General features: G+C 45.3%; 2 protein-coding genes and 1 long non-coding RNA gene across 11 annotated transcripts in view; 2 read left to right on the top strand and 1 right to left on the bottom strand.

Moving 5' to 3' along the window:
* Nucleotides 1-10,928, bottom strand: part of PER2 (period circadian regulator 2) — a 136,285-nt gene that overhangs the window by 31,333 nt on the left and 94,024 nt on the right. For all 9 annotated transcript variants that reach the window (XM_089780876.1, XM_089780872.1, XM_089780871.1 and 6 more), the window contains one exon: nt 7,129-7,222. In XM_089780876.1, the coding sequence (XP_089637002.1) occupies nt 7,129-7,222 (94 nt within the window). The remainder of the gene's footprint in view (nt 1-7,128; nt 7,223-10,928) is intronic.
* Nucleotides 587-3,192, top strand: LOC142830746 (uncharacterized). The gene is made up of 4 exons (XM_089780877.1): nt 587-724; nt 820-885; nt 2,064-2,183; nt 2,323-3,192. Exons 1-4 carry the CDS (start codon nt 682-684, stop codon nt 3,129-3,131), a joined length of 1,038 nt encoding a protein of 345 aa, XP_089637003.1. The 5' UTR covers nt 587-681; the 3' UTR covers nt 3,132-3,192.
* LOC106732224 (uncharacterized) overlaps nt 9,197-10,928 on the top strand; it is a 78,947-nt gene continuing 77,215 nt past the window's right edge. The window contains exon 1 of the long non-coding RNA XR_012906197.2: nt 9,197-10,432. This is a non-coding gene — a long non-coding RNA (uncharacterized LOC106732224). The remainder of the gene's footprint in view (nt 10,433-10,928) is intronic.

Genomic DNA, 10,928 nt, shown 5'->3' with positions numbered 1-10,928 from the left:
AAAAGTTAAAAAAAAAATTAAGGGTCTAACCCAAAACTGAAATGTTTCAAACTTTTACCCATACTTTAGAACAAGCATTTGCTCTAAAGACAAATCAAACATTTAAAAGCATTTTATTTAAACCCCAAGCCTTAAGCATGAAAGAAGCATGTTTAAAAAAAAAAAAAAAACCCCTAGGACATTTATTGATATCTGCAAAGGGTCTCCACATGGAAATGGGTACAGCTACATTAAGGATTGGCGCTCTTTTACTGTTAATACTGTAAGAAAGCCCTACAAAAAATATATTTTAACTAAAAGAAAAAAAAATGTAGCCAAAAGAAACTCAGTTGTGGAGACAGCTTAATTCTTCCACCCCAGATTACAAAAGGCCATGCTAGGGAGGGGTGCCTAAAGTCTTTAAGAAGCTATTATTTTAGAGTTGCAGTGATCAAATTAACCTGCTAGCTACTACATTGAAGTTGTTTGAAACAATGGGTTAGGAGGGTATAAAAAACCTAGGTATTTTGGAGACTGTCCTTTTCAACAGAAACTTTCTTGAATGGCTGCTGGACTGCAACAGGAGAAGGTATGTTCCCTGTTTTTAACTTTGAAAATATATATTCTATAATGCCACTCTTTGGCCATGCTCTTTTAGTAAAATAATGGTGGCTATCTTTATTGCAGTGTGATCTGTTTAACATGGAACCAGTAATTTTAAGCTGCAGTTCACCACCAGGCCAAGGTAAAAACCATTTTTAACTGTAGTTGTGCTTAATACTGTTAAAAAAAACCCTGGGTAATACTAACTAACATTTGTGCTTATTCTTTAACCTTAAGGCCCAAGCACACATGGGGGGGAACAGAACAAGCATGTGCCTGCAACACTTTATCCCATAGTGAAAGGTAACTTTTTTGCAATTGACTTTTAAATGTATGTGGGGTTTGTGTGTGTGTGTGTATGTGGTTTGTGTGAGAGAGAGATGAGGTCTGTGCCAGACATAGGTGTGTTTTTAAAAAGTATTTGGTTGCAAACTGTTGGCTTGTGTCAAACTAACAGGTTTTTTTACAGTGCAAAATGTGATGTGTTTTTAAAATGGGTTTGAGGCATTTGGGGGTAATCCTAACTAACCAAAAGCCCAAACACACATGTGCCTTTTAAATACATGTGGTGCTACTGGGTTTGTGTGTGTGAGAGAGGGGGTCTGTACAAGACATAAGTGTGGTTTTTAAACTATATGGTGGCAAACTGGTGGTATAGAGTGTTTGGTGGGTTGCTCTTTCTGTGCCAAATGTCTTTTCAAAATAAATGTTCAATTCTGAGTTGGGGGAGGAGGTGGTGGGGTTAAGCTAAAAATATCTGGGATGGTTACAAAAATGTGGTGTGTTTTTACCTGGGGTTTTTATTTTTTTTTAAAAGCTGGCTGTAGGGGTTAAGATGTGGGTGATTCAGGGGCTTATGCTAGAGATAAGTGGTTTAAAAAAAAAAAGTTTGTTGCATACCGCTGCTTTTAAAAATTGTTGCAAATGGTTTTAAAACTGTTGTGGGGAGTTTTTGAAGATGTGTGTGTGTGATGGAGTTTGTGACAGACACAGGTGTGTTTTTAAAATATATGTTGGCAAATTGCTGGTATAGAGTGTTTGGTGGGTTGCTTTTACTGTGCAAAATGTAATGTGTTAAATGCATGTGAGTTTTGAAAAGTATATGGCTGCAAACTTGGTTTGGTGTGTTTTATAAAGCTGCTGTTTAGTGTATGTGTGTGGAGGGAGGGAGGGGGAGGGGGCTGTGCAAGGCATAGGTGTAGGGTTTTTAAAGTACTTGGTTTGCTTAAACTAACAAGGGGTTTTAAAAGCAGTTTTGGTTTTTATTCTGCAAAATGAGATATATTTAAAAAATTTGTGGGTTTTTTGTTTGGTTGGTTTTAAGTGGTAGAAATAAACTCAAAACTGGTGTTTGTTATACAGCGTGAAATGGATTATTTTGTTTTTAAAGCTATAACTTTTTAAATAGAAAAACACCCTAATGATTTTAAAGTTTACAAGACGGTTTCATGTGTTTTATAATAATGTTGTTTGCTCCACAGTACAGTCAAATCATGAGAGATCCTTCGACCAGAGGGAAAATAAGCTCAAAAGAAAAAGAAAAGAGACAGCTGAAAAGGAAAATTCACCAGCATCAGTGACTGATGGATCGATGAAACCCAGTAAATATGTTTTGCTTATTAGTTTGGTTGTTCTATGAGGTTTTAAGTAAATACATAGGTGTGGGGGTGAGAGATGGTAAAGTTCAGGGTTTTTTTTGTTTGTTTGTTTTTTGTAAAATGTTTTTCCCCTACCTCATAGGCATGGACAACTTTTCTGACATTGCTGTAGACAGAGCTACAAGGACACCTCCTCCAGAACCACCAAAGAACCAGGAATCTGCTTTGAGACCCTTAACAACGCAAAACAGCACAAGAGTGCAGATGAAACATCCGGGTGGTCCAAACCTCACATACGTCAAACCCGAGGACAAAACAAAAGACTCTGGTAAAAAACAACCATGTACCCACAACTCCAGTTCCTCAGCGGTCACCGCCACACCATGCCCTGAGGAAACTGTGAGCGAAAACACCCCCATTCACAAACCCAGAGCACGCACTCTAGGGGTTCTGAATGTGCACAAACCCGGAGCACACGCTCTAGGGGCTGCGTATAAAAAAACAAGGACTGAAAACTCCTGCAATGCCGAGGTATTGCAGCCACGCAAACACAACTCCAGTTCCTCAGCGGCCACTGCCACACCAAGCCCTGAGAAAACTGTGAATGAAAATGCTCACATTCACAAACCCGGAGCACGTGCTCTAGGGGTTCTGAACGTGCGCAAAATCACACACATTCACAAACCCGGAGCATGCGCTCTAGGAGTTGTGAATAAAAAACCAAGTACTGACAAACCATTCTCCCAAAACCATAAGCTCATCACAGCTCCCCCATGTTCTAGTATGGAGGAAGAGTTTGATGCTTCATTCAGAAAACTGGTGAACTCTGTATCCTCAGGGGGCCTAAAAGAAAGGAGCCTGGGCAAAAGGATCATCCTCAGGGGTTCCCCTCACATAAAGTGTAAACAAAAGGGGGGACAGCCCTTACTTCTGGTTACCTGGCCCTCTTGACCCCGGATGTATTACCCCCAGGGCGGGACTTCCGGCGACAGGGGCCGGGCCTAACGGGGGTCACATGACATCCTTTTACTTCCGGTCACCTGTCCCTCTTGACCCGGAAGTACTACCCACCAGGGGCGGGACTTCCGGTGACAGGGGAGACGGGACTTCCGGGGTCGGGGGGGGAGAGGGGGGCGGCGCGGGACTTCCGGGGTCAGGGCTAACATTTGATTGATGGTAGGGCCCTTATACTACTTATGTCATCGTCCACTCTCGGGATCGGTGCAATGTCCTCCTCACGCGTACTAGTGCTGATGACTCCTGGACCGATCACTGCCTCATCTGATCCACGATGGATATTAGGATTGTCACCAAAAGGAGAACTCAGAAGAAATTGATCCAATGAAAGATCAATGTACAAGGCTTGAAGGACCCCACCAGATGAAGTCACTTCCAGATAGAACTCCAAAGGAAGCAGCCAACAGTACACCGTGAGGATGTGGAAGAATGCTGGTGTCAATTGAAAAATGCCATAATTGGAGCTTGTGGAGAAACCATTGGCTACCAGTCCAGGAAGCATCAGGATTGGTTTGATGGGAATGATGTGAAAATTGAACATCTGATTGAGGTAAAAAGGAAAGCCTTCAGAGCCTGACAAAGCGACATCAACTGCACAACAAAGAAAGAAGCACATGCCAAGGCCAAGGCAGAAGTCTAGTGCAAACAAGGACTCTGAAAACTCAATGGTGGACTAAAAAGGCACAAGAGTTCCAGCATCTCGCAGAAATTAATGAAAAAACCTTTTGTATCAATGCCACCAAAGTCGTTTATAGACCCAGAAACCATGGAATTAATCCTGTGATCAAAGGATGGTAACCAACTCTTGAAAGACAATGAAGCAATTGCATCTTGCTGGAGGAGCACTTTTATGAGCTCCTGAACTGCACTGCCACCGTAGTCCCAGAATCCCTTGACTGAATCACTCAGCAGCCACCTAGGGATGATCTTGCAGTACTTCCTACCCTGAATGAGGTCCAAGCTGCCATCAAAGTGATGAAGAGCAACAAGGCAACTGGACTAGATGGAATCTTTGCCCAAGTCTTCAAAGAAGGTGGGCCAGAGCTCCACAAAACTCCATTTCCTTATTCAAGACCTGGAATGGGGAGCAGATACCGTGAGAGTTCAGATACACTGAACGTCAGTCTCTTGAAGAAGGGTGACAAATTGGACTGTGGAAACTATTGCGGCATCTCCCTCCTGGCAACTGCAAGGAAAAATTTAGCTTGAATCCTTGCCAATCGACTTCTGCCGCTCTCAGAAGAAATTCTTCCAGACTCCAGTGTCGCTTCCAACCATTCTGAGGAACAACGGACATGATCTTCACCACTTGGCAATTGCAATAAAAATGTCACAAACAAAATCAAGCCTTATACACGAGTTTCATCGACTTAACCATGGCGTTCGAGTCAATCAATCATAGCACCCTGTGGATCATCCTCTCAAAGATCAGTTGCCCTCAAAAATTCATCATCTTCATGATAATATAACTGCCACAGTGCTGAACAACAATGGATCCCAAAGCAACCGCTTTGAGATCAAAACAGGGGTCAAACAAGGCTGTGTCATTGCCCCAGCACTGTTCTGCATCTTCATTGCCATGACCCTCCATCTCATTGATGGCAAGCTTCCAGATGGCGTGAAAATTGTCTACAGAACTAATGGGAAGCTTTTCAACCTCAGGAGACTGAAGGCCAAAAGCAAGACCTTCACGACTTCAATCATGAAGCTCCAGTATGTGGATGACAATATTGTCACTGTTCTTTCCCCCGCAGCTCTTCAGACCATCTTAAGTGCCTTCACTGAAGAGTACAAGAATCTTGGCTTCACACTGGACATAAAAAAGACCAACATGCTCCATCAACCCTCGCCAATGGGACAATCTCGTGTACCATCTATTAAAGTCAACGGAGAACCGCTGGAAAATGTGGAGCATTTGCCGTATCTTCAGAGTCATCTCCCCACCAAAATTGACATTGATGCAGAAATTCAGCATCGCCTGAGCTGTACAAGCTCTGCTTTTGCCCGTCTGAGACAAAGGGTCTTTGAGAACCGGTACATCTGTGCCGAGACAAAGTTCCTTGTGTATCGCACAGCAGTTGTTCCAACACTTCTGTACACATGTGAAACGTGGACAACATGTAAGCATCACCTCAAGGTACTTGAGCAATATCATCAACACTGCCTCAGGAGAACCCTAAATATCTCTTTGGAGGGACAGGTACACAAACACTAGCATCCTGTAAGAGTCGGTCATGACCAGCATTGAAGCCATCATCATTTACCAACAACTTCACTGCACTGGTCATGCAGTCCGGATTTTAAGGATGGTAAGGACTAGTCGACTATCCAACAAGCATTTGTACCAACAATGCTTCAGCACAGAAACCAGGACCATTCAAATACATAAGAAGAAACTCAGAGCATAATAATTAAGTTTACTTATAACATAGCTTAATCCAAATAGTTACCTTAGAACACACTTAGGGTACACATCTACACAGCAGTGTTATTTCATAACTGACATTATTGCGAAATAAAATAGTCCATGTCTACACTGCAAGCAGGTATTTAGACCAGGGGTCTCCAAACTACGGCCCGCGGGCCGGATGCGGCCCGCGAGGCCCTCTCATCCGGCCCGTGGAGACTGTGACGGGGAAGAAACTCCCCGCACTAACAGCCCCTCCCCTGGAGAAGCGCCGAGCGGCGCAGCGCCGCGGAGCTGGGGCTGGGAAGAAACTCCCCACACTGACAGCCCCTCCCAGCGCAGCGGAGCCCATGGGAAAGCCCACGGGGAGGGGAGCGAGGGCGCGCAGCCGCAGGCGCGGCAGGCGAGGAAGGCGGCAGGACCCAGGAGGAGAAGGGGCAGGGACGCCAGGGTGAGCGGCACGCCCCGTGCGTGCCGGCTCAAAAGGGGGAGGGGCCGGAAGGACAGGGGCGGCCGGCACTCACTTTCTTTTGGGCAGGCAGCCAGGAGAGGGAAGCCGGAGGAGCCAGCGGGACGGAGGAGGGACTCTGGACCCGCACAGCCCTTGCCCTGGGCAGCGAGACTCCCCGGCCGGGGGTGCGGGGGATCGGAGCCGCCAACGGACGGCCACACGCCCTGCGGACCGACGGCCGAGCCCGGGCTCTGCGCGTCCCTCACAGCAAGAGGGGTTGGGACTTGGCGTGGACAATTGCTCCCTATTGGCCAGTGCGTTCTTATCCTATTGGCTAGCTCTCTCATGAGGTCACTAGTGGGCTGGGCTCTATTTTGGCATCCAGGAAACAATTTCACCATTCACACTAATACAGGTGTTCATGTGTAGTGTATCAATGTGTTATTAAATAATAACTGAATAAAATAATATTAAATAAATAATTAAAAACAACATCCATGTTTTGATTGTTTTTTATTTGGACCTCAAGTGTGTAGTCGGCCCCCGAACTGCTGTTTGATAGTTAATGCGGCCCTCGGGCAGAAAAGTTTGGAGACCCCTGATTTAGACAATGTCAAAACAAAGTCGAGCTGGAGAATTTCTTACTCCGACTCCTGTAACCCTTATTTCATGAGTAGTAAGGGAAGTCGGAGGAAGAGTGTTCTCTTGAACTTCCTGCTGTGTAGACAGCGCCAAAAGCCTAAATAAGCTATGTCGACTTCAGTTATGCAATTGATGTAGCTCAGATTGCATAACTTATTTTGGCTTTAGCCCTGCTGTGTAGATGTGCCCTTAGCTATTAAGTCTTTGAAAGTTGCCCATCACAAAAATATTTAATTCCCTAGAATATTCTAAAAAGCTATTAGATAGCTGAACTCTCGTCCTTAAACATAAAAAGTAATAAAAGTACCAGTCTACAGTTTTCCAGTTAAAATTACAGCCAGGCAGATATATTTTGCCTGAAAATTATATTTAGTTATTTTAACACAGCTGACTTCAATAAAAATCTGAAATGCAAGCTCGTGCTACTTTACCTCCAAAAGCCTTTTTTTTATGTTCCAGCTTCACTCTATTAGTGTAAATGTGTTGTATTTCATTTCTGACCATATGTGCATCATGACATGTCACCTGAAAAGCGTGAAGAGGGGTAAAGAGAAAGCTGTCACTAGAAAATTTTGACTTATACATACATATTGGGTCCTTAACTCCAGCCCAAATTCCAACTTCAAAGAGCTTTATTATCTACCCAGCTATTTTTAAAGTACTGGTGCGAGTCTCACTCACCCAAGCCTATTGACCTGAGATGGAAGGATTGCTTCCATGAGAAGTGTACACATACTGAAAAGACTGGTGAATACATTATTTTTCCTTGACTGAGTGATCAAAGCAAAGACTTACACAATTTTGCTTCACACTGTAGTTAGCATAGTCATATCTCAGACCTGGTCTCCACTACTGGGCTAATTCAACTGAAGTTATGCAACTCCAGCTATGTGAATCATGTAGCTGGAGTCAACATAGCTCATGTCAACTTATTGCGGTGTCTCATTTTGGTAGAGTACTGGAGTTGACAGGAAAGCGATCTGTAGGCAATATAATGGGTCTTCTGTAGACCCACTAAATCGACTCCCAGTGGATTGACAGCCACAGTGTTGATCCTGGTAAGCATAGACATACACTCAGATTGTATTTAATTATTGCAGTGTTAGTTAGAGGATCACAAACTACCAAGAACAAAACAGTTTTTCCACAAAAGTATCTTTGCTCTGAGCCAAAGTCAAGGCAGGTGAGTTACAATGGCAGTAGGGATGTAAGCAACTAGTCAACTACCTGATAAGCATATGAATCAATTAGTCGCCTCCAACCCCCGCTGCCTGTATCAGAGAAAGGCAGTGGGGGGGAGGGCAGAGAGCCGGGGGGGGGGGGGGAGAGGGAGCTAGTGCGGGGAGTCTTATTACATGTAAAAAGCAGAGGCACAGCAGTGGGGACTGGGCTAATTCCCGGCTCATACCCAGTTCCCCTGTTACGCCTCTGTCTTTTAAATGTATTAAGAGCCTAGCGGCTTTTAATATATTTAAAAGGCAGAGCTGCACTGTGGCTCTGCAGTTTCCCCCCTTATTGACTAATTGAGTAGTTGATGGAAATTCCATCGACTACTCGGTTAGCTGATTACACACAATTTAACATCCCTAAACGGAGGTCAGAATACATTACCTTTTTGGCTGAATATGTTTTGCAAATATCCTGAGACAGTACCAAATATTCCAACTACCTTAAATATTTAATGGTTTCTAGAGTAAGAAAAGCAAACCTATAGGCCAGTGATGGGCAACCTGTTGCCCAATGCGATCCATTGGGGCTCTATGTGTGGCCTGCACAGCCCCCCTTCTTTCTTCTCTTCCTATGCCTCTTGTGCACCAGCTGGGGGTAGCAGCTGATTCACAGCATCCCTGAAATGCTAAGATGGAGGGGTATAAGACGGGATTAGGTGTGTGAGAGGGAGGAAGCAGGGAAGATGCCGAATAGGAGTTTGAGAGAAGGGGTGGTTTGGGAGTGGGGCTTGCAGAAGAGAGGACTGAGCAGCCCTTGACAAAATGAGAAGTCACATTCATTTAAAATAAGGGCATATGTGAGATGCATGCTGATTGTACACAGCATCATGAGAGCCATGTGCTTCCTCTGCTTTTTTATGTTACTTTTGCTGGCAATTTGATTAGACCACTGTACGCTGTTTAGAAAAAAATAATAAAATCAAGATGAAGGTAGAATACTTTAAATAAACTTTTGTTGAATGAAGGAGTTACTCACCTTGTGCAGTAATGGTGGTTCTTTGAGATGTGTCCCCGTGGGTGCTCCATTCTGGGTGCTGGTGCATCCTCGCACCGGCGACCGGAGATTTTTTCTAGTATTTTCTGCTGCACCGTGCATGCACCACGGCGCTTTCTAGTACCGCTGGGAGTCCATTGGGCGCGCATGCAGTGCGGCCGCCTCTGTTCCTTCTCTACCCGCTAGAGGAATAGGCTCCAAGCAGGGGAAGGAGAGAGGATAGTGGAGCACCCACGGGGACACATCTTGAAGAACTACCGTTACTGCACAAGGTGAGTAACTCCTCCTTCTTCGAGTGGTCCCCGTGGGTGCTCCACTCTGGGTATCTACAGAGCAGTTGTCAACTCATGGAGGTGGGTTTGGAGCAGTATGGTAGTGTCTGTAGATGGAACTGCGTGTCCAACTGCCATAGAAGTTGCAATTGAAGAAGAAAGCGCATAGTGTGGCCAGATGACCAGGTGGCGGCATTGCAGATGTCTTGCAGAGAAACATTGTTAAGGAAGGCAGTTGTAGAGGACATCGCTCTTGTGGAGTGAGCTGTTATGGATTCAGGTAGGTGTTTACCGTGTAACTCATAACAAGTTTGTATACAGGAAGTGATCCATTTTGAAATTCTTTGAGATGAGACTGCCTGTCCTTTAGATCGCTCAGCGTAGGAAAGGAACAGTCCAGGTAAGGCATGCCAAGGCTTGGTACGATCCAGATAAAATGCCAATGCCCTGCAGACATCGAGTGTGTGCCATGCGGTGTGAACTGGATCAGTGTGCGGTTTTGGAAAGAAGGCAGGTAAGTGTATAGGTTCATTGACATGGAAGGGGGAAAGCACTTTAGGGAGGAACTTTGGGTGGGGTCGAAGTATTACTCTGTCCTTAGTAAATACCGTGTAAAGAGGATCGGCCAAGTTCACCCACCCTCCTGCTGGAGGTTATAGCAACCAGAAAGGACACTTTCATGGACAAGTGAGACCATGCACAGGTGGCTAATGGTTCGAATGGTGGTTTCATCAGGCTTTTAAGAACATGGTTTAGGTCCCAGATGGGAACTGGTGGTCAAACTGGTGGGAAGGTGTTTTGCAAACCTTTAAGGAAGCATCTAGTCAAAGGGTTAGCGAGGAAGGAAGCGCCATTCATAGGGTGGTGAAAAGCTGCTAAGGCTGCCATATGTACCCTGATTGTACTAAGAGCAAGACCCGATTGCTTGAGGGATAATAGGTAATCCAGCAAAATTGGGACAGGGCAGAAGCCAGACATGCTGTGTGTGAGTCATTACACCAGTGGACAAACCTATTCCACTTGTATAGGTAAGTTTTCCTGGTAGAGAATCTTCTACTATTAATCAGAATCTCTTTTACTGGGTCTGAACAGATAATCTCAGCATCCTGGAGCCATGGAGGAGCCAGGCATGGAGGTGAAGTTTGTGCAGGTCCAGATGGAAGGTTGTGCCGTGGTTCTGTGAGAGGAGGCCATGATGGAGCAGGAATGGAAATGGATTCATTGCCGCCACCCTGTGGAGGTAAGGGTACCACATCTGCCTGGGCCAGGCAGATGCCACCAGTATAACTTGGGCCTCATCTGCCCTGATCTTGTTGAGGACTGTGCAATAGAGGGAAAGGCGTAAAGAAGGTGAGCGCTCCACGAAATGGAGAATGCGTCTCCAAGAGAGTGTTTCCCCAAGGCCCCTCTGGAACAATAAAGGTGGCACTTTCTGTTGTTCTTTGTGGTGAAGAGATCTATGTTCAGTTGTCCCCACCGAAGAAAGACAGGCAGGTCCTCACCCCAATCTATCTCCCATTTGTGTTGATCATGGAATGTGCGGCTGAGGGTGTCCGCTGTGTTGTTGAGCGCCCCCGGGAAATAGGAGGCCACCAGGGTGACATGATGAGCTAGGCACCAATTCCAGAACCTGATGGCTTCTGTGCACAGAATGGAAAGGGATGAGGTTCCAAAGAGGCTGGAGAAAGGCTGTTCACAGCAGTGATGGATGGCAGAACAAGGAACAATGGTCTCAA

Source organism: Pelodiscus sinensis, chromosome 10, assembly GCF_052426305.1.
Source record: "Pelodiscus sinensis isolate ZL-2025 chromosome 10, ASM5242630v1, whole genome shotgun sequence".
In the NCBI taxonomy this organism is placed as follows: Eukaryota; Metazoa; Chordata; order Testudines; family Trionychidae; genus Pelodiscus; species Pelodiscus sinensis.
Note: the sequence above shows the minus strand (reverse complement) of the source record. Positions and strands in the feature narration are given on the sequence as shown.